General features: G+C 45.3%; 1 protein-coding gene across 1 annotated transcript in view; it reads left to right on the forward strand.

Annotated features, from left to right (window-relative positions):
* LOC137616526 (uncharacterized) overlaps positions 1-27,738 on the forward strand; it is a 75,918-nt gene that overhangs the window by 36,560 nt on the left and 11,620 nt on the right. The window contains exon 3 of the mRNA XM_068346364.1: positions 34-161. Coding sequence (XP_068202465.1) covers positions 34-161 — 128 coding nt within the window. The remainder of the gene's footprint in view (positions 1-33; positions 162-27,738) is intronic.

Here is a 27,738-nt window from a genome sequence, read left to right on the forward strand (position 1 = left end):
CAAATTTGTCATTTATATTTCATATTTCCACAGAAAATATCGAAGAGTTAGAAATTCGTCATGAAGCAACACTGATAATAGTCACAAAAAAACGCAAAGAATATCCTTCCCGTATTGCAAGCTATCTTGGAAAGAAACGAAGGATTCAGAAAAATACCATAGTAAGTGAAATATAAAGTAAACATTTCTTTTGTCCTTGATATAGTATTTATTTTGCCATTTTTGCAAGAGCATTCTTATGCTTTTTATTTTATTTTGCTAGGCAATACAGGTTGCTAAGACCTAAAGTGTTACTGCGCTCATGCATTAAAGCGCCTTTTAGTTGTCTCATTCATATTGCTTGCTATTCAGGTGTTAAAGAGCGTGACTCAGCCTTTTAAACAATGTGGTTATGCTTTACTTCAAACCCTATCTACTTTTTCCTCAAAAAAAATTTTCATTTTAAAAACCAATTGAAAGATAATTTTATAACCAGAGTTGTATTTGAGAAATTCTTTTACCCTTAAAATTTTATTTCATTCAACGTGTATTAATTTATCAATGCATTTATATTTCTTTTATAGATCACTATTTTTCATATGCTAGTTTTTTGTTTTTGCTGGAAGTGGACATACAGAATGTAGGTTATAAGATTTCTTATCTTTTCATGTTTGAATGGCATGAATGACAAAAATCAATCAGTATTTAAAGAATTAGAATATTTTTTTTTCTGAAGATTTCAGAGATTTCAAAGCTAGACTTTAGGGTGTATGAATATGGGTTTTAAGCAGTAATTTTCCTCTCCACTGGGATCGTAAAGACATAACCATTGATTAATTCCCACGTGGTTACAAACTTCTTAGTCAGTTAATGGGGTTACTTCTGGTTTTGTTTCCTATAGCCAGACAATAAAAAAAGAAATCAGTAGATTGCGTCATACTACGTTGTTAGGTAGCTACTGTTCATACAGGCTACGCTTGTCTCAAGCGTTTACTCACAACACTTCTGGCCGTGCTGGCAGTTGGACATCCCTGCCTTCACTTTTATGATTAGATAAACGCATCACCTGCTCTTTGTCTTTCTTTTGCTTGTGCTGGTGTCTTTGCATCGTTGATGTTACCTGTCACTAGTGTATTCTTTGCAGTATTTGTGAATTAGCACGTGTGCTTTTCAACTACTGTATATCGAATTTGATGCGTTCCTGTAATAGTCGCCCTTGTGGAACCTTTATGTCCGTCTTGTCTAGGAGAAAGATGTTGGGTGGAATCTCCATGTGAGTATTGTAGGGAGGGGTCGTCCTCCCAATGGGGTAGATATCGTTCCCCTTTGGTAAACTGTGAGAAGAAACGAGTAGGTTTGTCATCGAACGTTATCTCCCTACGAAGTTCTATGTGTCAGGAGCCCTCAGAGGTTTCTGCTACATAGGACGATGACTCCAATTTCGTTAACATGTTATCTCCTATTGTTAGTAATGTGCATTATGAAATTGAACCTGTTCCTGTAGCGAATCCCCTGGCTACGGCAGTTACGTTCCTTGAGCCAGATCTGCTAGATGCTTCTATCCCAGACTATGCTATTATGTCTAGATCCCCTGACCCCCAGGAGTGCACTGAGTAGGGATATTTGCTTTTCAGATTATGCTATAAGATGTTCCCTTTAGAAGTGTCTCCAATTAGAACAGTGAAAGCTTCTTCTCATTCCCAAAAGGATCTTAGAGTTGAGCCTGTCATTTCCCCTCATACTGAAGCCCTATTTGAAGGTTCTGATTACCAGTCTTCGACTCGTACTAATGAGAAAGATTTGCCTTGCACACCTGTACGCTGAGTGTAAATATTCCTGCCAGGCCAAAAATTTCTTCCAAGAATACTGTCAGGTCGAACGTTCAGATTCGTAACTTTGAACGTTCCGACGGATCTAAACATGAAGTTACCTCTGCGCAGCCTAGGCAGGCTGATAGGTCAAAGCATGTTTTTACCTTAAAGGGGCCTGGCTGGAATGCCAGTATATGGGGGTATAGGATGAAAAACACAAAATCCTGAAAAAATTCACTGAGCTTCGTATGGCAATGGAGAATGTGTAAACGAAATTATTTTGTCAAAACTCCTCTTACTTTCATAGTTACAGGGTAATTAGTAAAATTAACTAAAAACAAAGCAAAAACATTGTTCCCTACAAGAAAATGCAGTATTTCTTCTATTATTGTAAATTTTTTATAATAATTACATTTTAAACATTTAAACTTACCCGCTGGTTATGTAACAATAGCTTTATTCTTCTGTCCGGCATAAATTCAAAAACTCGCAGCAATTGCATAGATATGCCAGGTGTACACTAGCGCCACCATGGTAGCTAGGCCAAACTATTCCTCCCAGCACCAGATTTTCTTCTGCCACCATACTGGCAACATGGAAAGGAATTCACTCATGATTAACCTGGATTTTAGCAGTATATTGGTGATGTACTCTTATATACGGGTTTTAGCATTCGCTTATTTAGTTTTGTTTGATATTTCATCGCTATGTCATAGCTTAAAAGGTAGGATTAAAAATTTTTCAACCTATTTTTAACTAACGAAAGCATTATGGTGATAGGTAAACATCTCGCCTCATCGATGACGTCACAGTCATATGACGTAAGCTTGAGTATGACTTGCATTTTCTTTCTTTTTCTACAAAGAATGATAAGTTAATACTATCTTACAAAGTATTTAGTTATATAAAATAAAAGGATTATGTTATTTTAAGAACATTTTTGTCCTTTTGGTATGCTTTCTTTGGATAATTTTCATTCTGTTTTAAAGATTAGCTAGCGTTCAGTTTATTTATGCTACGCAGTCCTCAGACTATCGTTACAGTATTACTCTTTGTATCGATACTGTATTTATGAAAAGTACATTTTTCTTTAAAACTAAAGTTTTCAAGTTGTATTAGATAAAAGGAATATGTTATTTTCCAATTATATTGGTCCTTTAAGTATTTTTCTTTAGCTATTCTGTTTACAAAGATTAAACAAAATTAGCGTTCAGTTAATTTTTTTATACGACGTAGTATTCATGACAATCGATATAGTCTCACGATTCTTTGTATCGTTGTTTACTTGTTCGTTTTTGGAATAGTAAATTTTTTTGTATAATATTTATAAATGTTCCAATTGTTAAATGTGACTATTGGTCTTTTATTGGAACTCCTTCAGTAATAAGGGTTGGTTTAAATATATAGATATATTCTTTTCCTATATCTATTCATTTAATATTTTAATATTTTATATAAAATATTTTGTTATATTTTATTTAGGATTCAGTGACTAGTGTGTTTTCATTCAAGACCTTGACTGAATAGTAAGATCTCCCCCTATGGGCGTGTCTACTTTTGGTTGTATGCCAGAGAGTTAAAAAATGCAAATTTTTAGTGCTAAATTAGTGCAGTGAATTTTATTCAATACAGTGGAGGGTGCTTCTGTTCGCACCTGTTGTTATCCTAGCCTTAGACCTCTTTCAAGCTCCCGGACCCATGGGAGAAGTAATGTCGAGCGGCGAAGGGAAGCGAGAGGCGTAGCCTGGCGCCTACCGTCTTGTAAGACCCGAGCAGAAGTCCCCTCGAGCGTTTTCTGTTGACGATTCCCAGAACGCTCGCCCTCGCTGTAGGTAAGGCGAGGTAAAAGTGTTTTCTAACATTTAGCGGCCAAGCGCGAGCGTCTGCCTTTCAGGCGCGCGACAAGTGCCAGGCAGCTGAACGTGATGGCGCGCACCAGGTGGCTGAGCTTGATGGCGCGTGCCAAGCAGCTGAGCATGGTAGCGCTCGCCAGGTGGCTGAGCGTGACGCCTCGCGCCAAGCTAAGCGTGACAACAACAGAGCGTTGGTCATCGAGCGTTCAGCAAGGCTAGCTACTAACGCTGCTGTAAGAGTTTGACGTGATGTTTGTAACTTAGTGCAACTTCTTGGTTTCTCTTGTTCGATGATCTACCATTCTAAACGCGATCGGCATAGTTCCGCGCGTCTGAATCGCGAGCATTTTGTAATCGCAAGCGTTATTGTTCTGAAACTCACGTGGCGCCGAGCGTCAAGAGCTTGCATGGCATCAAGCGTCACGCAGTTGAACTTGACGTCGAGTGTCAAGCAGTTAATCATGACTCCGAACGCCAAGCAGTTGCGTGTCGTTGAGCATCAAGTAATTGAACATGACATCGAGTATCAAGCATAGCTCCAAGCGTCTAGATCGCGAGCGTCTGAATCGTGATTAGCATTGTTCCGAGAGTCATGTGACGCTGAATGCCAAGCAGTTGCTTGCCGTCTGGCTTCCAGCAGTAGGACTTGATGTCTATATGGTCATGAGCGTCTAGCGTTGGAACATTGTTACGCAAGGTGCTATTTTAAGAAATAAATATCAACTAGAAAGATATTACGTTCTCAGACCAAGGCCTGCTTGAACTGATTCTTGATGTCTGTGGGAGAGCGAGAATTAAACCTCTAAAGCATTGAGGTCAGAATTCAGGACCTTAAGGAGTTTACTTCTAGGAAACAGGACATCTCTACCTAGTTTAGAGACTTGTAGGAGGAAGGGAGTAACTTTCAGAAACTCATGAGAGTTTTTCTGAAGAGTTTCCATTTTATTTTGTACCTGCGGCTCCTCGTCCCGCCTTCAGAGTTTTTCGCTAAGGAGGACGTCGAAGGAGTCTCTTTATTATTTTATTATTATTACTAGCCAAGCTATAATCCTAGTTAGAAAAGCAAGATGCTATAAGACCAAGGGCTCCAATAGGGAAAGATAGCTCAGTGAGGAAAGGAAATAAGGAAATAAATAAATGATGAGAATAAATTAACAATAAATCATTCTGAGAAAAGTAACAACGTCAAAAAGACAGTGCTGATAGGGCAGTGCAATAGCGCGTCCTCAATGCAGCATAAAGAACCTAACTGCTGATGTTGGTGCAACAGCACGTTGAGCTGCAACAGCAGGAAGTGCATTAGGGCTTTTGTAAGAGAAGGCAGTGTCCCTTTTTTGCTGTGTATGTCCTGTCTGGATGTCAAGTTGGCAAAGCTTTAGTTCAGACCGATACGGATCTTGTTCCTGAGTCTGGTGTTACGGTACAGGCACTGCCGCTTCCGCCACACTGTTTTCAGTCTGCTGAAATGCGGAGCGTTATGTAAGCGATGAGGAAGGCGAGTTCGCGATCAAAGTTTTCTACACCGGTGTCACCTAATGTTGATCCTAATTGCACTATGCTGCTGGCATGGAGCAACGGCTCTCATCTGTTATGCAGTTTTATCAGCCTGCTGTTAGCAGGCGGCCTACCAGTAAGCTAAATGTTGAACAGTGTGATATCCCATTGAGTGTCTGCTTCTCTTGATACCAGACATCAAACGACCAAGCGTGTCATCGAGCGTTTACCTTCCAAGCGCGGCGACGATCGCTAGGCAGCTAAGCGCGGCATTGAGTGTCAAGCTGAACGTGACATTGGGCGTCAAGCTGAACGTGACGGTGGGCGTCAAGCTGGACGTGACGTTGAGTAACAAGCTCGTGACGTCGAACGTCAAACAAACCGTGACGTCCAACGTCAGTCACATACTATTCAAGCTACGTCCAGCAGACAAAAGTTCTCTATGGAGATTCAGAAGACTATGCTTGCAGTAGTAAAGAAGGTCCACTGGATGATCTCTTTAGATCTCCAGGATGCTTACTTCTACTTCCCCATCCATCTGAACTTCAAGCTACCAGAAGGTTCGTGTATAGGAGGAAGTTTTCCAGTTTTGAGTTCTTTGTTTCGGGCTAAGCACCACCCCTCAAATAGAGGGTGTGTCTGTGAGGACATATCGTTGTTTCCTATCCTTAGACCTCTTCCAAGGAATGTCGATTTGAAACTTCTTCGAGCTCCCTTTTCCCGGAGAGAAAAAACATTGAATAATAAAGGAAACGAGAGGCTTTAGCTCCCGAGTAGTCGCCTACTCGAGCATACCTTTTGACGCCTCACAGGTCTCTCACCTTCATCATAGGAAAGGTGAGGTGAAAGTTTTTTGTCGTCTTCAGATGATTCAGCCCCAAGACGAGGCTGGCATCAACTTCCAGACTTATAAAGAGGAAGATGGACACGGTCAATCAGCGTCTTTTCTTAACACCGCAAGCTTCTGATTGTAGTCTTTCGAACAGTTCTGAGCATTTTTTCTTTCTACCAAAGAAAAACTCTCATACCAATCATTCTTTTAGGATGTCAGCAACTGTCAAATAATGTCCAACTCTCTCAGTTGCAGGACAGTTGTCTGAGCCTAGCATGGCTTCAGTTCATGCTCCTTCTCCACCATCAAACTGGTTATCGTATTCTGGACGCTCTGCATGTTTTTTAAACGGTGTAGAAAGAGAGCTTGTAGTAGACATGACGTCTCCTGTACCACAACAGTTTGACCCTATTTTATTACACTACTAGATTTGCAACAGAAGCTCTCTTCGCTCATGCTAGTTTGTCGGCCTGCATACAATAAGAGAGTAGCAGACCTGGATCTTGAGTGTCAGGTAACTTCACGCCTGGACACTAAGTGTAGTGAGCCTTCTAGTCGAGATGTTCTTGATGACGAACGTCTTTACAACTCCCTGGCAAGGAGTCAATCAAACAGACGTGACGTCGTACGTCCACCTAACAGGACGTCGAGATTCCAGCGGAACAGGACGTCCTGTAAGACGTGACGGCGAGCGTCTATCGAGACGCTACATGATTCATCAAGCACAATGCGACCCCGAGCGTCAAGCAGCTCGTGACATGGTCTTGTACACGTTCCCACCATTCAAAGTGCTTTACAAGAGTTCGTCTCTCACGAGAGAACCAAGTTGACTTTAGTAGTTCTCTTCTGGCCGTCAAGAGGTTGGTTCACAGAGGTTCTGGAATGGCTAGTGGACATTCCAAGAAACCTGCCATTGAGAATAGATCTTCTTAAACAACCCCACTTGGCAAGAAACCATCTAAACCTCCAAGCTTTACGTCTGACTGCCTTCAATCTATCGAAGAACTCCCTAGATCTGGAGGGTTTTCGAAGGAGGCAGCTAAGGCTATCGCTAGTACAAGAAGGACTTTTACCATCAAGGTTTTACAGTCTAAGTGGGAGATTTTAGAGAGTGGTGTAGAGCTAAATCAGTTTCTTCATTCAGTACCTCTGTAACACAAATTGTCGATTTCTTCCTAAACTTTAGAAGAAAGCACATTTTTTCCTCCCCGACCATCAAGGGGTACAGGAGTATGCTGGCAGCTGTCTTCGGACACAGGAATTTAGATCTCTCAAATAATAAAGACCCTCAAGATCTTCTCAGATCTTTTGAGACTTCTAAGAAGCGTCGATAAGATTCACCGGCCTGGAATTTTAGATATTGTTTTAATTCCTCATGAGTGACAGATTCGAGCCTTTACACTTGGTTTCTTTTAAAGATCTGACCTTGAAGACTTTTCTTAGTAGGTCTGGCAACAGCTAAGAGAGTTGGTGAAGTTCACACTTTTAGCAAGAGTATTGGCTTTAGAAACAGAAAAGCCATATGCTCCTTGCAACTTGGATTCCTGGCCAAAAACGAACGTCCTTCTCATCCATGGCCTAAATCTTTCGAGATTACTATTTTCTCTGATATGGTGAGTGAAGAGTGGAAGAAAGTTATTTGTCGTGTTAGAGCACTGAAAAGTTTTATCTGAACAGGACTAAAGATTTAAGAGACAATTCAGAGGCTCTTTGGTGCGCAGTTAAGAAGCCTGCGCTACCTATGTCTAAAAACGCCCTATCATTTTTTTATAAGAATTTTAATTAGAGAGGCTCACTCACACTGTGGTGAGGCAGACCTTAAGTGGCCTAAAATAAAGACTCATGAAGTTAGAGCTGTGGCAACTTCTGTAGCTTTTAAACAAAACCGTTCTCTGCAAAGCTTCGTGGATACAACCTTTTGGAGGAGTAAACCTGTATTCGCCTCGCATTACTTATAACGTGTCCAGACTCTTTATGAGGACTGCTACACTTTGGGACCATTCGTAGCAACTAGTGCAGTAGTAGGTAAAGGATCTACCACTACGTTTCCCCTGATCCCTAGTACCCTTGTTCTTCTCTTGGAACATTTATATATTTTTATGGTTGTACCTGAAGATTGGTCGACAATCTTCCGCAATCTTTGATTTAGTCAGGTGGTCATTTTGTTCCTTGAGAGCGCCTGGAACAAGGGTATTAGTTGAGGTCCTGTCAGCATAGAGGTTATTACCCGTCTGACAGCTCCTATGGATCTTCAGCCCCCTGAGTGGACCGCTGGATCTTAAGGATAGCAGACATAATGAGGCAGAGAATCATTGAAGTCAGCTTCCTTAACAGGAACGAACCCTTAAGCTTGTTTTTATTTAACACTTGAGTGATATTCCAACAATGTTGCTGTCTCTGACCCTCCACCAAGGGTGTCAATCAGCTATTGTTATATAACCAGCGGGTAAGTTTGAATGTTTAAAAATGATATTTTCATAATGAAATAAATTTTTGAACATACTTACCCACTGGTTATATAACTTAAAATCCCCCCCTCCTCCCCTCTAGAGACCTATGGGCATGGAAAATCTGGTACTGGGAGGAATAGTTCGGCCTATCTACCGTGGTGGCGCTAGTGTACACCTGGCATATCTATGCGATTGCTGCAAGTGTTTGAATTTCTGCCGGACAGAAGAATAAAGCTATTGTTATATAACCAGCAGGTAAGTATGTTAAAAAATTTATTTTATTATGAAAATATAATTTTCAATGTAAAAGAAATTTTGAATAATGACATCTACTGTATATAGCTTCCACGAGTCACAAGACAATGTATTACACGGTAATTACACCCTTCGCCCTACAGTCTTACCACAAACCTCATAGAGATTTCATGTCCTGAGTTTGACATCTGACATTCACTCATATTTAAGTTTGTTTTTCTCGTTTTTGGCAAGAATTTTATCATTTCAAAGAGGAAAAGACAATTTTAACAACAAATATAAGGAAGATGATAATTCACTAATAAGAGTTCAGAAGTGGGTAGTATCAAAAGAGAGAGAGAGAGAGAGAGAAAGTGTGTGTGTGTGTTTTGCCTAACAGGAGCCAAAATAAGCAAGATATAGAGCAAAATTATCTTCATATATGATTAAATTATGATAAATAACTTTTGTTTTTGTTTATTAATATCCAGAAAGGAACATAAAATTCATAATAATCAGGATTTATTAATATTGTCTTTGTAAAAATACAATGAAATACTTATCTCAAAACTATACTTATTGACCTTCAAATTCTATCTTCTCCCTTAGTTTTAAAGATACAGTAGAACCTCTACATACGATTGCCTTTACATACGATTGTTTCAACATCCGACGTAAAATTCGATTGAATTCTCATCTCGACACCCGACGTCATGCTCCAACATCCGACATAGACCATACGCGTAGAATTTTCTCGAAATATCGGTCGTAGTTTCTTATTTACGCCAGTAGATGGCAACACATTGGAGAGACGCCAGTGAGCGTCGCATCGGTCAATTCTCTATTCTCGTGCGCATCGTGTGGTTGTACCCTGTTCAGTCCGTTATCAAGTGCTTATTATCTTCCTTTTTTCACATTTCATTTTTGATTTTACGTATAATCATGGGTCCTAAGAAGCTTAGTTTTGGTACAGGTATTAGTAGTGGTGAGAAAAGGAAGAAAGCAATGCTTTCATTAGAATTGAAGCAAGAAATTGTAGAATAACATGAGCGCAGTGTGCGTGTGAGTGATCTGGGTAAACAATATGGCTGGAATATGTCTACGATCTCGACAATCATCAAGCAGAAGGCAGCCATTAAAGCAGTCAAACCATCGAAGGGGATCACCATTATTTCAAAACGTCGCTGCCCTACCCTGGAAGAGATGGAATGCCTTTTGTTAATATGGATGAAGAACAAAGAGATTGTTGTCGATACGATCACTGAAACGATCATTTGCGAGAAGGCCAGCGCTATCTATTGTGACTTGAAGGCGGCGGGCTCTGGGGGTGTCGCTGGGGAGAGTTCAACCGATCCTACAACGGAGGAATTCAAGGCGCGGTTGGTTCGAGAAATTTAAGAGACGGATCTGGATTTGTTCAGTTGTTCGACACGGAGAGGCTTCAAGTTCGGACACCAAGGCTGGTAAGGATTTTGTTAAGAAGTTTGAAAAGATCGTGGAGGATGAAGGCTACGCAGAGCAGCAAGTTTTCAATTGTGATGAAACCGGTCTGTTTTGAAAAAAGATGCCTAGTCTAACATACATCACCGCCGAAGAGAAAAAAATGCCTGGACATAAGCCCATGAAGGATCGGTTGACTCTTGCCCTATGTGCCAACGCCAGCGGGGACTGCAAAATCAAGCCGTTATTGGTTTATCATTCCGAAAACCCTAGGGGCATATAAGGCACATAAGAGTCAATAAGGACATGCTGCATGTTTTCTGGCATGCTAATTCTAAGGCTTGGGTTACTAGGCACTTCTCTGTGGAGTGGGTAAACCAAGTTTATTCCGTAACTGAAATACAAACCACGCTATTTAATATGGGTATTACTTTCGGCGTAGCTGAAATGACGAGCCATTAGAATTTTAACGATGGTTTACTACCCCCATCGCTAGTTAGCGGGGGTTAGGGAGGGGTAGCTTGCCACCCCCCCCCCCACTCACACACCTGTGTCCTGAGCTCACTTTTGCTATCGGCTCGGGTGGGAGACGGATGTGTCCGCTCTCTCCCTCGCCTCTTTGACAGCCATTAATGCTTTTAGTCTTTTTACTTACTTTTTCTTATACTTGTAAATATATATAAACATTCTTCATGTTTATGTATATATTTGTGTATAGAAATGTAGTAAGTTTTCTTTTTCAATATTAAACTTACCCGATAATCATGTAGCTGTCAACTCCGTTGCCCGACAGAATTCTATGGAGGGATACGCCAGCTATCACAATACTAGAAGGGGGTGTACTTACCAGCGCCACCTGTGGCCAGGTACTCAATCATTTGTTGTTGACACCTCCTCAATTATTCCTCTGTCGTGCTTCCGGCTAGACGTTCTGGGATACGCTCATGGTCTTCGAGTTTATTCATGGATATTTGGTGAAGTATTCTCTTAGATTAACGGCTGTCGCATACTGGAATCCTTTTTATATTAGCTAGTTAGCTTTTATATAAACTCTGATTAACGGTTAATGAATTTTTGCTTGTTTTTGGATCACCCTTTGACTTACTCTTTGAAACAAGATGTCTGACGTTTCGCAAGCTCCCTCCCATAGACGATGTAGGTCTTGCAATAGGCGTATTCCGAAGGTCTCGGTAGATCCTCACACCGCTTGTTCTGACTGTAGGGACAGGCCCTGTCTATTAGAAAATCGGTGTGAGGAGTGCGCCGGACTTTCGGAATTGGATTTTGTACGTCTTTTAAAATATTCATCCAAGTTAGAGAGAACTAGAGCTAGGAGAAGTTCTTCTCACTCTTCTATGTTTTCCTCACCTCATGATCCCCTACCTTTTCCTACCCCTGTAGTGGCTACCCCCGAACCTACTGTGTGCCCTCCGCCTGATATGTCAACTGTTTTGCGTGCTATTCAGGCTTTAGGAGATAAAGTAGAATCAGTGGTAAGTGACCATAAGTCTCTGATGGCCGAGGTTAAAGAACTGAAGGTCAAGAGTGCAGTGGGTGGAAATAGTGCCAGTGCTGTGACGAGTGCTAGTGTCTGTGCAGTGCCAAGTGCTAGTGGTGCCAGTGTGGTGCGTGAGGATTTTTCTGTGCGAGCCAGTCGTCCTCCCAGTCCGGGACCTCTTGCAAGCTCCCATGCCCAGGGGAGAAGCAATGTCGAAGGGCTTAAGGGTTCGACAGGCCTTGTTAGGCGCACAGAATTATCCTCGGTGGTTGCGGGCGTGTCTTCCTTAGACCGTCACTCCCACCTGCAGACGATTGAGCCCGTCTTCTCGTCCGCTGATCTTCATGCAGGGAAGAAACGTTGGTCTCAGGTCTCGAGACCGCTTAAACGTAGAGTTCAGTCAGCGAGTGCTCAGCCAGGTTGCAGTCATTGGCTCAGCTCCGACTCGCCTCTGTCTTCGGTCGACTGTACTCCGCCCAAGAGGAGTAAGGTTCTGCCTATACAGACCCCGACTGTGACTTTACCTCAGTCTGTTATCGTTTCTGCCGACCCCAAGTGGACCCTGCTTCAGTCCATGCAAGTTCAGCTTTCGGACTTGATGCGTGAGTGTCGGGCTGAGAGTGTTGCACCTCCTGCACTCCCTCCACCTGTTCTCGCTGCACCTGTGCTCGCCCAGCCTGCACCTGCTCCGCCTGTGCTCGCCCAGCCTGCACCTGCTCCGCCTGGTCGCAGCACCATCTGCCAGGCGTACGATGTTGAACCACTTTCGGAGTTTGCTGTTCACAGTGTTGTTCAACCTCAGCCTTCTTTAAGGCAACCCTTGCTTTGGGATCAGGAGAGTTACACTCTTCCTCCTCCTCCCCTTGCTGCTCCACCAGTGGTGCAACTCTCGGTTGGGGTACAACAACCTCTCCCCTCCGTGAGTCTGTCTGCTCAACCAGCGCTGCACCGAGTTCAACCCTCATCTAGGCAAGCTCATCTACACCATGCACTTGCGCCTCAGGAGCCTCAGCTTGCTAGAACTTTACCTTGTTCTGCGCAGCCTCAACCTTCTCATGCTCCACTCATCTCTCAGGAACAGGAACGGACTACTCCGCCTCCGTCCTCCGCTCAGCTGGTGCAATCCTTGGGTGCAACTCTTGCTAGGAGTCAACCTCCTTCACCCTTGCACCTGCCTTCTGCTCCGACTGTTGTTCAGCCTATGCAGTCTGAACCTCAGGTTTTCCCTCAAGTTGAGGAAACCTCTGTTGTTGTTCCTACCCGTTCTGACTCTGCGGTTCAGCATTCTGGTCCTTTTGCTTCGCTACCTTCTGCTGATGAAGTGTCGGATGATGAGGAGGCACATCTTGATCCCTCATCAGACGTGGAGGAGTCTAAGCTTTCTCCATTGTCTGTTGATTTTAGAAAGGTCTTGGCTCTACTCAGGGAGCTTTACCCTGACCACTTCGTCTCTGCTGTTCCCCGCTCTCCTCCATCTGAGTTTTCGCTAGGCGTGCAACAAGCTAAGTCGAGCTATACTAAGCTTGTCCTAGCTAGATCCTCCAAGAGGGCCTTAAGGACCTTAGGGGAGTGGCTTCAGTCTAAACAACACCTGGGCAAGACTTCCTTCATGTTCCCTCCAACGAAGCTCGCATCGAAAGGTTGCGTTTGGTATGCCACAGGGGAAGCACCAGGCTTGGGAGTTCCTGCCTCTGCCCAGGCTGACTTCTCAAGTCTGGTGGACTCGCCTAGGAGGACTGCGATGAGACGCTCGAAGGTTTGTTGGACCTTCTCAGACCTGGATCATCTTCTGAAAGGGTTGTTCAGAGCTTTCGAAATGTTCAACTTTCTCGACTGGTGCCTGGGAGCCCTCAGCAAGAAGACATCTCCTGCGGACAAAGACTCTGCCATGTTAATTATGTCCTGCATGGATAAGGCTATCAGGGATGGATCGGGTGAGCTAGCGTCGTTATTTGTATCAGGGGTGTTGAAGAAAAGGGAACAACTGTGTACCTTCCTCTCAGCCAGCATTACACCGTGCCAGCGGTCACAGCTCCTTTTTGCTCCACTCTCAAAGTTCCTCTTTCCCGAGGAGCTAGTTAAGGACTTGTCGGCTGCCCTGATACAGAAGGACACGCACGATCTTGTAGCTTCATCGGCTCGTAAGTCTAAGGTTACCACCTCTGTCCCCAAGACTTATCGCTCTCCAGTGGCTGATACCCCGGCCACTAGGTTCATACCGCCCTTTCGTGGTAGAGCCCCCAGCCGAGGAAGCTCCCGTCCAGACTCTCACAGGGGCAAGTCTAAGAAAGGACCCAGGACATCTAAGGGAAAGCACTGACTCTCAGATTCTCCAGACAACAGTAGGAGCCAGGCTCAAGATCTTCTGGCAAGCCTGGGAGAAGAGAGGTGCAGACGCACAGTCTGTCAGTTGGCTGAGGTACGGTTACAGGATTCCATTCTGCCTCAAACCGCCTCTGACCACATCGCCCATCAACCTCTCTCCCAACTACAAAGAAGAGGACAAGAGGCTAGCATTGCAACAGGAGGTGTCGCTACTTGTGCAGAAGAAGGCAGTGGTTATAGTCCGGGACCATCAATCCCCGGGCTTCTACAACCGTCTCTTTCTTGTGGCCAAAAAGACAGGAGGTTGGAGACCGGTGCTGGACGTCAGCTCTCTCAACGAGTATGTCACCAAGCAGACGTTCACAATGGAGACGACCAAGTCGGTCTTAGCAGCGGTCAGACAGGAGGACTGGATGGTCTCGTTGGACTTGAAAGATGCATACTTTCACGTTCCCATTCATCCAGACTCCCAACCTTTCCTGAGATTCGTTTTCGGAAAGGTTGTCTATCAGTTCCAAGCCCTGTGTTTTGGCCTAAGCACAGCTCCTATGGTCTTTACTCATCTGATGAGGAATGTAGCGAAATTCCTGCACTTATCGAACATCAGAGCCTCCCTCTACCTAGACGACTGGCTGTTGAGAGCCTCCACGAGTCGTCGTTGTCTGGAGAACCTCTCTTGGACTTTAGATCTAATCAGAGACCTAGGTCTATTAGTCAATATAGAGAAATCTCAACTCATTCCCTCCCAATCCATTGTGTACCTGGGAATGGAGATTCAGAGTCGGGATTTTCGGGCTTTTCCATCGGCCCCCAGGATAAACCAAGCCCTACAGTGCATCATGAGCATGCTGAAGAGGAGCAATTGCTCAGTGAGACAGTGGATGAGTCTCACAGGGACCCTCTCATCTCTGGCCCTGTTTGTCGAGCTAGGGAGACTCCACCTCCGCCCTCTTCAATTCCATCTTGCAGCTCATTGGGACAAGGGCTCGACTCTAGAAGCAGTCTCTATCCCTATCAACCAAGAGATGAAGACCACTCTCCGGTGGTGGAAGCACAATCTTCTTCTCAAGGAGGGTCTATCATTGGCCATCCAGACCCCCCATCTTCATCTCTTCTCGGATGCATCGGACTCGGGCTGGGGTGCGACCTTGGACGGACGGGAATGCTCAGGAGTATGGAACAAGGAACAAGGATTACTCCACATCAACTGCAAGGAACTGTTAGCAGTCCATCTTGCCCTGTTGAACTTCAAGTCCCTCCTGCTAGGCAAAGTGGTGGAGGTGAATTCAGACAACACCACAGCCTTGGCTTACATCTCCAAGCAAGGAGGGACCCATTCGAGGAGCCTTTACGAGATCGCAAGGGACCTCCTCATTTGGTCAAGAGGTCTAAACCTCACACTGGTCACGAGGTTCATCCAGGGCGATATGAATGTTTCAGCGGATCGCCTCAGCAGAAGGAATCAGGTCATTCCCACGGAATGGACCCTCCACAAGAGTGTGTGCAACAGACTTTGGACGTTGTGGGGTCAACCTACCATAGACCTGTTTGCCACCTCCATCACCAAGAGACTTCCGCTTTATTGTTCCCCTGTTCCAGACCCTGCAGCGGTTCATGTAGATGCTTTTCTTCTGAACTGGTCCCATCTTGACCTGTACGCATTCCCTCCGTTCAAGATTATAAACAAAGTTCTGCAGAAATTCGTCTCGCACGAAGGGACACGGCTGACGCTGGTTGCTCCCCTTTGGCCTGCAAGAGAATGGTACACAGAGGTACGTCAATGGCTAGTCGACTTCCCCAGGACTCTACCTCTAAGAGTGGACCTTCTACGTCAACCACACGTAGACAGGTTGCACCCAAACCTCCACGCTCTTCGACTGACTGCCTTCAGACTGTCGAAAGATTCGCTAGAGCTAGAGGCTTTTCGAAGGAGGCAGCCAGTGCGATTGCCAGAGCTAGAAGAATTTCCACTCGTAGAGTCTACCAGTCTAAGTGGGAGGTCTTCCGAAGCTGGTGTAGAGCCAATTCAATATCCTCTACCAATACCTCTGTGATCCAAATAGCTGACTTCCTTCTTCATCTTAGGAATGAGAGATCCCTTTCAACATCTACGATTAAAGGGTATAGGAGCATGTTGGCCTCAGTCCTCCGCCACAGGGGTTTGGACCTGTCTTCCAACAAGGACCTTCAAGACATTCTCAAGTCTTTTGAGACGTCTAAAGAACGTCGTCTTTCCACTCCAGGCTGGAATCTGGACGTAGTCTTAAGGTTCCTTATGACATCTAGGTTCGAACCTCTCCAGTCAGCTTCCTTCAAGGATCTTACCCTCAAGACTGCTTTTCTCGTTTGCCTTGCAACAGCTAAGAGAGTCAGTGAGGTTCATGCCTTCAGCAAGAACATTGGTTTCACAACCGAATCAGCTACATGTTCTTTTCAGCTTGGATTCCTAGCAAAGAACGAGCTTCCTTCACGTCCTTGGCCTAGATCGTTCGAAATACCTAGCCTCTCCAACATGGTAGGTAACGAACTAGAGAGAGTTCTTTGCCCTGTCAGAGCTCTCAAATATTATCTGAAGAGGTCTAAACCTATTCGAGGACAGTCAGAAGCCTTATGGTGTGCCATCAAGAAACCCTCGAGACCCATGTCCAAGAATGGGCTTTCGTACTATATAAGGCTTCTGATCAGAGAAGCACATTCTCACTTAAAGGAGGAAGACCTTGCATTGCTGAAGGTAAGGACCCACGAAGTAAGAGCTGTAGCTACTTCGTTGGCCTTTAATAAAAACCGTTCTCTGCAGAGCATTATGGATGCAACCTATTGGAGGAGCAAGTCAGTGTTTGCATCATTTTATCTGAAAGATGTCCAGTCTCTTTACGAGAACTGCTACACCCTGGGACCATTCGTAGCAGCGAGTGCAGTAGTAGGTGAGGGCTCAGCCACTACATTCCCATAATCCCATAACCTTTTTAACCTTTCTCTTGAATACTTTTATTGTTGTTTTTATGGTTGTTACGGTAGGCTAAGAAGCCTTCCGCATCCTTGGATTTGGCGGGTGGTCTATTCATTCTTGAGAAGCGCCTGGGTTAAAGGTTTGGTAGAGGTCCTTTAGTAGGGTTGCAACCCCTTGTACTTTGGCACCTTTGGGTTGATTCAGCCTCCAAGAGGAACGCTGCGCTCAGTAAGGAAGACGAACTTTAAATAAAAGGCAGAGTAACGGTTCTATTCGACTTCCTTACCAGGTACTTATTATTTCATTGTTATTTGAGATAACTGTTATATGAAATTTTGGGATACTTAGCTATCCTTTAATCATGTACACTGGTTTTCACCCACCTCCCTGGGTGTGAATCAGCTACATGATTATCGGGTAAGTTTAATATTGAAAAATGTTATTTTTATTAATAAAATAAATTTTTGAATATACTTACCCGATAATCATGATTTAATCGACCCTCCCTTTCCTCCCCAGAGAGAACCAGTGGACCAAGGAATAATTGAGGAGGTGTCAACAACAAATGATTGAGTACCTGGCCACAGGTGGCGCTGGTAAGTACACCCCCTTCTAGTATTGTGATAGCTGGCGTATCCCTCCATAGAATTCTGTCGGGCAACGGAGTTGACAGCTACATGATTATCGGGTAAGTATATTCAAAAATTTATTTTATTAATAAAAATAACATTTTCAGTGTTTGTGCTGTGTGTGTGATGTACGGCAACAACACCTGCGTAGTGCAAGGCCACCACGGTTACACGTCATGGGGTACGGCGTCTCCCTCTTGGTCCTTCGGTCGTTCCTTCGGCTTTTCCGTTAACTCGGCCGCCGTGGGGAATCGTCATCGCTGGACTTTCTTCATTCATCTATTATCTTCGCTGTTCCTCCTTTCCTACAGGGAACTTGGATTCTCAGCGAAGAGAATGTGGGAGTTTAGATTGACTACGGTCTCTCTCTCTACTCGAGGTCGTTCACCCCTTAATACTACTACATACTATTACGGAAGCTCCTTTCCTGTTGCGTGTTGGGTTGCTATTCCGTTTGTCTCAATTATTTTTAATGAAATCTAATTGTATTTTTAACTTTTCAGTTTCTCTGTGGGGAACACTTCCCTTCGGGGGTCAGTTCTTCTTACTATTTGTGAACATTCTTAGATGATTTAGATAATTATAATTCTGTTTTTATTACTACTGTATTACTCCGCTCTCCCCCTTCTCCCATGAATGTCAGTGGGGGAGGAGGGCGCATACTTAATTTTTAATTCTTCCTCCCTGGGGAATCTGTTAAATAATTATTTAATTTTATTTTCCCAGTTAACTATGCATTTTTTCTTCGTTTGACTAAAGAGTCCCAACGAAGCAGAGCTGTCCTGTTTGTGCCTGGGGAGTCTGCTGTCGCTGCCGTCCCTCAAAGGACGTCGTCATGGGCGTTATCTCTTCTCTTACAAGTTCTCCCGTGACAACATGCCAGCACTTCAGATCATCTTAGAATGCTAAAGGAGGTTCGCCTCCAGGGGTTGGGTAACTTCCCTTCCGAGGGAGGTTCCCTCCCTGGGTGTGAGATCTCCCTGCAGAGGGAGAACTTCCCATACCTTAATAATTCATCGCCGTCGACTACTGTGCTGCTCTTCGGCCAGACTTTTCTCCCCCCTTGCTGAGTTTCTCTTCCTTCAGGGGTGGAGCACAGTCTTGGCAAGTCTCTTCTACGAAGTGTTCACCTCTCTCATTCGCGAGAGAGGCCACTCATAGAGACTCCTCTTCGGAGGATTGTTCCTGATTAGATCAGCTTGCTGATCCGGACCTCTCTGCAGATTTTTTCGTCATCTCCTAGACCTGCTGACCTACCGTCTCTGTTCCTGACTGCTGACGCCCTGTGGACACCAATGAATCCTTTTGTTAAACAGGCATCGATCCCTTCGGGGAAAAAAAAGGGCGTATGGGCAAGTACTGCACATACTTCCCTTAAGCGCCAGGTTTCCCCTGCGCGCCAACGCTCACCTGCGCATCAGCGCACATCGTTGGAGTTTCCTGAGATTGCACACAGGCGCTCTCCAGTGCTTCAGCCTGCGAGTGTCTCCAAGTCTCTTCTACGAAGGGTACCCCTCTCGTTCGCGAGAGAGGTCTCTATGTCATAGAGACCCCGCCTCGGAGGATCAAGCAGAACTTCCAGTGTTGATCGTCCTGCCAGCTGATCTACCGATCTTCCAGCTCAACCTTGCGCTGCAACGAAGGACTTCGGCCCTGGACTCTAAAGCAGACCTGCCTACGGTCCTCATCGGGGGATGCCCGCCCCTTTTAAGGACACATCCCAGTTCCTGATCGTTCTGTTAGCTGACCCTTCAACCTAACGCATGAAGCGCTCGCCAACGATCTTCTTACGCGCGCAAGCGCCGACGATCTTCTTTCGCGCGCAAGCACTGACGATATTCATACGCGCGTAAGCGCCGATGATCGTCCACGCGCGGGCACCGATGGTTTCCCGCGCGCGCTCGCTGATCTTCTAACGCGCGCAAGCGCCGACGATCTTCTTATGCGCGCAAGCGCCGATGATCTTCTTACGCGCGCAAGCGCCGATGATCTTCTTACGCGCGCAAGCGCCGGAGATCTTCAAGTGCCAGCGATCTTCAAGCGCCGACAATCTATTTCGCGCGCGGGTACCGATGGTCTCCCGCGCGCGCCAATAGTCTTGCGCGCTCGCGCGCACCGATGGTCTTCCGCACGCGTGCCAACAAACTCCTATGCGCTGCAGCACGCTCCAACATTCTGGTCCACACGGGCTCTTCATTCTGATCCTGCATATCAATCTGATTCCTGTGCACTCTATGAAGTCTCGCCCGCGCGAGCGTTTCAATAGTCTCCCGCGCGCCCGCATCAGCGCTTCGACAGTCTCTCGTGCGCGACCCCGGGTATTCCCCAGTGCGCTCCCTAGCGCAATCACCAATACCCTCCCCTGCGCGAGGCTGCTGGACATCGCGCGGTAAGGGCGCCATCGCCACATTCCCCCCCCCCCCAAGCACAGAACAGCGCGCTTGCCGGAGGGGGGAAGGTTCCAGAAAGGCCCAGGGACATGCCTTCCTTATCTTTTTACAGGCGACTTCCCCTCCAGAGGGAGTGTCGCCGTCAGCCGGCAGCCTGGTTTGGGATTCTAATCAGAGCGGTAGCACAGGCTTTTAAGCTGTTCTCTCTTGAGTTGAGCCACAAATCCTTGGCTGCATCCACTCCCCCGATGAGGAAAAGAGGAGTTTCGGACGAGGTAACTTCTCCGAGGACGTAGCTGTCTCCTCGTAAGTCTTCGAGACAGCCACTCTCCCCCCTCAGACTTTTCTCCCTCCCCTTCGGACGAGGATTACCCATCCTCAGGAGAGTCACGGGAGGTGAGACGTTCCCCAATCACAGCATTGAGGGAAACCCCACCTCTCGTGGTAAAGTCTTCTCGAATAGGGGTGGAGAAGAGCATGCCTCCGTCGTGGTTGGAGTCCTGCATCCCTCCTAGGAGGGAGTCAAAATCTACAGGCTCAGACATTCTTTCGTTATGGGAACGAACCTGTTTGAGCCTAAGGACATGAAGCAGGCGGCTGAGAGGTGTAGGAAGTCACCAAGACTCCCTCCTATATGGGGCTTTGACATTCAAGCCCTATAAACCTCCAGCACCTCAGCAACCACGTCCCACCAAAACAACGGCAGCTAAGACAGTGGGGCCTAAGCCCTTTCCGGTCAAGGACAAGAAGGGCAAGTAGTCCCCCAGGGGAGGGAAGAATCCTAGAAGGAGCAGCCGAGGCTGCAAACGCTAGGTTTGCCAGTTCCCCTGCATGTCCGCCAGTGGCGGGATACCTACAAGGTTGCGCAGACAGGTTGTGGCAACTGAGGGCCGTTTCCTGGACGATTTCCGTAATCAGTCACGGATATCGCGTCTGTTCGCAACACCTCTACCTCCCCTGAGGATGAATCCGGTGTCATTTAGCACCCTTGCCATGGGACCAGCAAGGGGGCAAACTCTGTGGGCAGAGGCCCAGATTAAAGCAAACTCCGGTCAGCATGGAGACCGCAGACACAGTCAGTCTTGCAGTAAACCGCAAGACTTCTTGTGTATACTGGACCTGAAGGATGCGTACTTCCAGATCCCAGTCCATCCGTCTTCAAGGAAGTACTTAGGATTCAGCATAGACAACAAGGAGTACCAGTTCAAGGTGCTGTGTTTCGGTCTCTCCACAGCACCAAAGGGTTTCACCAGAGCTTGTATCCTAATATCATTGTGGGCACTCAGGATCGGCTTCCGTCTCCTCCATTATCTGGATGACTGCCTGATCCTAGCAGACTCGGAGTCATTCCCTCTTTGACACCGAGACAAACTTCTAGGACTTTGCCAGGACCTAAGGGTCAAGGTAAGTCACGAGAAGTCCGCTCTGCTGCCCAATCAAAGACTGGTTCACCTAGGCATGATTATAGACACCAATCTCCATAAGGCCTTTCTATCAGACAACAGGATAGCAAGGCTGAGAAGAGTCACAAGCCCTTTCGTCAGATGAGAAGAGCTTCCAACCTAATCGTGGTTACGTCTCCTCAGTCACCTTTCACCCTTGGCTCGTCTAGTTCTCAACGGTCGCCTCAGGATGAGGTTTCTCCAGGGGCGACTAAGGTCCTAGTGGAATCAAGACTGCGATTCCCTGGACATCATGATCCCTATGGATCCTGGGAACAGACGAACCACCAGTGGTGGGTGACAGGCGAGAACCTACGAAGAAGAATGGATCTTCTCATTTCCTTCCCACGGGTTGGATGCTGTTTTCGGACACCACCAAAGGAGTGGGGGGGCGGGGGGGCACGTTCTGTACCACAGTACAGTACCTCAGGCCTGTGGTCAGAATCGGAAAAGTGCCTCCACATGAATCTGCTAGAGATGAAAGCCGTCTTCCTGGCCCTTCAACAGTTCCAACAAAGACCTGGTGGGTCATTCTGTGGTGTGATGAGCTACAACACCACAGTAGTAGCTTACATCAACAAGCAAGGAGGTACCTTTTCAAAGCAGCTATCCCATCTCTCAGTAGAGATACTGAGATAGACCGAAGTCCGCTCGATTCCTCTATCGGCTCGCTTCATTCCAGACAAAGGGAATGTGCCCGCCGACAGTCGGAGCAGAGCGTCTCAGATAATGAATACCGAGTGGTCCTTGGATCATTCAGTAGCCAACAAAGTCCTGACTTTGTGGGGTTACCCGACTGTGGATCGGTTCGCTACAGCGGTGAACTTCAAGCTCCTGCTGTATTGCCCCCAGTCCCAGATCCCAAGGCACTCTGGCAAGATGCCTTCCAACAACGGTGGGACAGCACCGACGTGTACGCTTTTCCCCCGTTCTGTCTGATGAGGAAGGTGCTCAACAAGACCAGAATATTGGTCAATCTTTCGATGACCCTTTATAGCTAGGCTATGGCATCACGCAGAATGGTTTCCGTACCTTCCGCAACTCCTATCAGAGTTACCGAGAGAGCTCCCTCCACGACACAATCTACTCAGACAACCACATGCCAACATTTTTCACAAAGCCGTAGCTTTGCTTCGACCTCACGCCTGGAGACTATCCAGCATCTCCTCACTAAGAGAGGATTGTCGCAACAAGTTGCGAACGGGATGTCTGGACACCTGCGTAGGTCATCCGCAGGGGTCTACCAGGCAAAGTGGCGAGTTTTCTGTGGTTGGAGTCGTGAAGGGGTATCTCTCCACTCGATACCACTATTCCAGCGATAGCGGAGTTCTTCTTATATCTGCGGGAAGAATGCGCCTTTCAGTCTCGGCAATGAAAGGCTATCGCTCAGCCTTAAGTCTTGCCTTCAGGCTCAAAGGAGTGGACATTTCTTCCTCGCTGGAACTTTCCCTACTCATACGAAGATATGATCTTACCTGCCCTCAGTCGGAAGTGAGACCTCCTCCATGGAACGTGGTTCGAGTTCTCAGGTCTTGTAAGGACCTCCCTACGAACCATTACGCAGGCTTCAGATCGCCACCTAACTTGGAAGGCGGTGTTCCTACTAGCTTTGGCCTCGGCCAAGCGAGTCTGTGAACTTCATGGTCTTTCGTATGACATCGCCCATGCAAGGGGATGAGGGGAGGTAACGTTCAGATTCGTCTCTTAGTTTGTGGCTAAGACACAGAATCCGGGAGTGCCGGATCCTCGACTCGACTCTTTCCGGATTTCGAGTTCGTTCTATAACAGATGACCCAGACCATCCCCTACTGTGTCCAGAAAGGAGTCTGAGGTTATATCTCAAAGAACAGCTGTATTCGTCCCCAAGTGCAAGCTTTGTTTTTGAGCACTGAGAGAACGAAGAGGAGGGTCACCAAGAATACCATCTCGGCTTGGATTTGTAGGGTAATTCATCTGTCCCTAATTCCTGACCCTCCTCCATCATGTCGCCCTAGAGCGCATGATGTCGGGCGTAGCTACGCCCCTGGCCTTCAAGAAGAACTTCTCAGTGGCGTAGGGGTGTGGAAGCGTCTGACGACCTTCACAGCCCACTACCTGCAAGACGTGACCCACAGGAGGCTCGATACGTTCTCTATCGGCCCTGTGGTGGCTGCACAACAGCTGGTTTAAACCTCAGGCTCCTTAATGGACAAGTAGCAGTGGGTTGAGGGCATTGTTACCCGGTTTTAGTCTGCATGAAAGAAAAGGTATGTCTGGCCCATATTTTTTTCTTCATCCTCCCCTCTCTTGAGGAAAGCAGCATCCTGGGTTCTCTGCACAGCTGACCTCAAACCACTGCAGGTAAACCATGTTTCCTTGTGTTCCTAGTATTAAGTTAATACTGTCACGTCCCCATACCCTGATGAGGTGGTATTGGGAAAGTCCTAGCCTAAAGTTTTCCATCTAAGAACTTCAGGTCAACTTCCTAGGACGAGTTGCACATAATCCTTCACACACAGCATATGTAGGCCGCAGCCCTTGCATAGCAAGGTGCAGTGACTTTATTGTTGAGTGCTGACGTCAGATAATGAGTCCCCGGGCAAAGCCAAAAGCCAGTATGGCTGGGCCTTTTCCACCCTTCCTAAGGGTTGAGTCACCCATATTAAATAGCGGGATTTGTATTTCAGTTACGGAACAAATGACAAATTCTTAGATAATTTGTATTTTTCCTAACTATATAAACCTTAGCTATTTAATCAAACTTGCCCGCCACCCCTATCCCCCGTGAAGTCCTACCTCTAAGCAAAGTGAGCTCAGCACACAGGTGTGTGAGGGGGGGTGTAGCAAGCTGCCCCTCCCTACCCCCCGCTAACTAGCGATGGGGGTAGTAAACCCTCGTTAAAATTCTAATGGCTCGTCATTTCAGCTACGCCGAAAGTAATACCCATATTAAATAGCTAAGGTTTGTATAGTTAGGAAAAATACAAATTATCTTCGAATTTGTCATTTTTGGCCCTGCTGTCAAGAAGTACCTTCAGGAGAGGAATTTGCCTTTAAAGTGCTTGTTTTGCTTGGATAAGGCTCCCGCTTAACCCCCAGGACTCGAAGATGATATCGTCGACCAGTTCAATTTTATCAGAGTGCTGTATCTTCCACCAAACACCACCCCTATCCTCCAGCCCATAGACCAGCAAGTCATCTCTAATTTTAAGAGGTTCTACACCAAGCACTTATTTAAGCAGTGCTTTAATGTCACGCAAAGCACCAACTCAACTTTGCGTGAATTTTGGAGGAGCCATTTCAATATCGTGCACTGCTTGAAGATCATAGATCAGACTTGGGAGGGAGTAACTCGACGGACACTGAATTCAGCTTGGAAGAAGCTTTGGCCTGATGCTGTTTCTCCCAGAGATTTTGAAGGTTTTCGCCCCGAGCCTGAACCTGTGCTTGCCGTAGAGGAAGACGTAGAAGATATTGTATCCCTTGGCAAGTCCATGGGTCTGGAGGTTGATGAAGATGACATCACCGAACTCGTCGAGGAGCATCACGAAGAGCTCACCACTAAGGAACTCAAGGATCTGCATGCCATGCAGAATGATGAGTTCCAAGCGTAGTTGAGTGAGTCGGAGGAGATCGAGGAGGTAAAGCACATCTTAAGTTCGGCTGAAATAAAAGAGATGTTAGCACATCATCAACTCGTGGTTAACTTCATTGATAAGTATCACCCACAGAAACTTCTGGTTTGCCGTGAAGTTTTGCAATTCGATGATGTCTGCTTAACCCATTTCAGAAAAATTCTGAAAAGCCGTACCCAGCAATTTTCTCTCGATAGTTTCTTTAAAAAGTCTACGAAGGGGTCATGATGAAGATCGTGATGGTGAGAAAGAAAGTGAAGCAAAGAAAACTAAGATTGAAGTGAGTGAAAGTGATGAAAATTATAAATAAAAAAGAAAAAAAGAAAATGTAAATAAAAAATATAAAATATAAAAGTCAGATGAAAATAAATACGCTAAGTTAGGTTAAAGTTCACGTAGTGTAAGTTGGAGTAAGTTACGGTACATTATTGCAGTCACCATCTCTACCTCCTCGCCGACCGTCTGTGTCCTCCTGCGTAGCAAAGCTTACACCTTCGTTGGTCTGTCTCTAAGGTAAAGGGACAATAAAAACCCCTTTTTTATTTATTTCTTTATAATTATTCTTTTTTACATCTCTATTATATAATGCAATTGTGTTATTGCTATGTGTAATTATGTGTAGTAATTTATTAAGTAGTTATCATAGGTTTTTGGGCTGTAGAACGAATTATACAAATTACTGTACAGTGTATTCTTATGGGAATATTTGCTTCAACATACGATTGTTTTAACATACGATCTAGGTCCCGGAATGAATTAAGATCGTATGTAGAGGTTCCACTGTGTAGCATTGAAATTTGGTATATAACTTAGAAAGACATTGCAAAACAAATGTTGCCCTTTTTTTCCAAGTTTTGTTTCATATTTTTTTCGTAATTTTTGTTCCCCCAATTTTTAGGGTTTATTTTTTTACCATAATGAAAAAATTCATATCCAGCAAAAATATGACTTTTAGAAAAAATACTCCTCATATTATTGTAGGACTACATCAGGTCTATATAGGGTAGTAATACCAGGTCTTAATATTAATCATGAAGAGAGGAGATAGAATTTGAAAAACCCTTTTTTTCAGGATAATACTTCCTGGCGTTGCAAAATCGAAGGTCAGAGGCAAAAATCCTATGCAGTTTGGAGATGTCCTAAGTCACCTTATTAAGTGGTATGAATGTCATAGTCCTGTCCTTGAAAAACTGCATTAGCCGGTCGGCCACCCGTAAAGTGTTATGATGTCACTGAACACCATCTTGTACTTGGGAGTATTCTTCCGCATCATGATGATGCTGAGAATGTAACTATACATCCATCTGCTGTTAGAGGACGTATTAAATTATCTCTTCATAAATCCAGAGTTCCACTGGAGTTTTATAAACTCTTGGCAAAGAAGCAAAGTGATAGAACCTCACCCTACGCAGATAGGAACCCTGTGTTTTATGCTAGAGATAAACCCACTAATTGTCCAGGTACTCCACATTCTTACACTCAATGAGACGATCATAACTATCAGGATAAGTGTTCTTCAGAACGCTTTTATTTTTGGGGAAATTCTCAATAGGTACAGGAAGTAGATAATGGATGTTGAAAATTTCCTACTTCGAGAATTACCCCTACATCGGATGGAGAAGAACCGATTAGCAGACGACGTAGACATGGTCCTCGCCGTATGCGTTCAAAAGGACAGAGTACTGAGAACTCTTGCCTCATAATATGAGTTCCGAGAGACTTAAACATGTTATTTTCATTAGTAAAATAAATTTTTGAATATACTTACCCGATAATCATGTAGCTGTCAACTCCGTTGCCCGACAGAATTCTACGGAAGGGATACGCCAGCGATCGCTATACAAGAGGGGGGTGTACTCACAAGCGCCACCTGTGGCCAGGTACTGCAGTACTTCTTGTTGACACCACTTCAATTTTTCCTCGGTCCACTGGTTCTATGGGGAGGAAGGGTGGGTCAATTAAATCATGATTATCGGGTAAGTATATTCAAAAATTTATTTTACTAATGAAAATAACATTTTTCAATATTAAACTTACCCGATAATCATGTAGCTGATTCACACCCAGGGAGGTGGGTGAAAACCAGTGTACATGTATATCAAGAAGCTAAGTATCCCGTATTTAATATTATCAGTTATTCAAAATAACAATGAAATTACAAGTACCTGGTAAGGAAGTCGACTTGAGCCATTACTCTGCCTTAAATAAGTTCGTCTTCCTTACTGAGCGCAGCGTTCCTCTTAGGAGGCTGAACAACTCTAAGGTGCTGAAGTATCAAGGGCTGCAACCCATACTAAAGGACCTCATCACAACCTTTAACCTCGGCGCTTCTCAAGAAAGAATTGACCACCCGCCAAATCAACAAGGATGTGGAAGGCTTCTTAGCCGACCGTACAACCCATAAAAAGTATTCAAGAGAAAGGTTAAAAGGTTATGGGATTATGGGAATGTAGTGGCTGAGCCCTCGCCTACTACTGCATTCGTTGCTACGAATGGTCCCAGGGTGTAGCAGTACTCGTAAAGAGACTGGACATCTTTGAGATAGAATGATGCGAACACTGACTTGCTTCTCCAATAGGTTGCATCCATAACACTCTGCAGAGAATGGCTCTGTTTGAAGGCCACTGAAGTAGCCACAGCTCTCACTTCATGTGTCCTTACCTTCAGCAAAGCAAGGTCTTCTTCCTTCAGATGAGAATGTGCTTCTCTAATCAGAAGCCTGAATAGTAAGAAACTGAGTTCTTAGAACTTGGAAAAGAAGGTTTCTTGATAGCACACCATAAGGCTTCTGATTGTC

This window comes from Palaemon carinicauda, chromosome 22 (genome assembly GCF_036898095.1).
Source record: "Palaemon carinicauda isolate YSFRI2023 chromosome 22, ASM3689809v2, whole genome shotgun sequence".
NCBI classification, from domain to species: domain Eukaryota; kingdom Metazoa; phylum Arthropoda; class Malacostraca; order Decapoda; family Palaemonidae; genus Palaemon; species Palaemon carinicauda.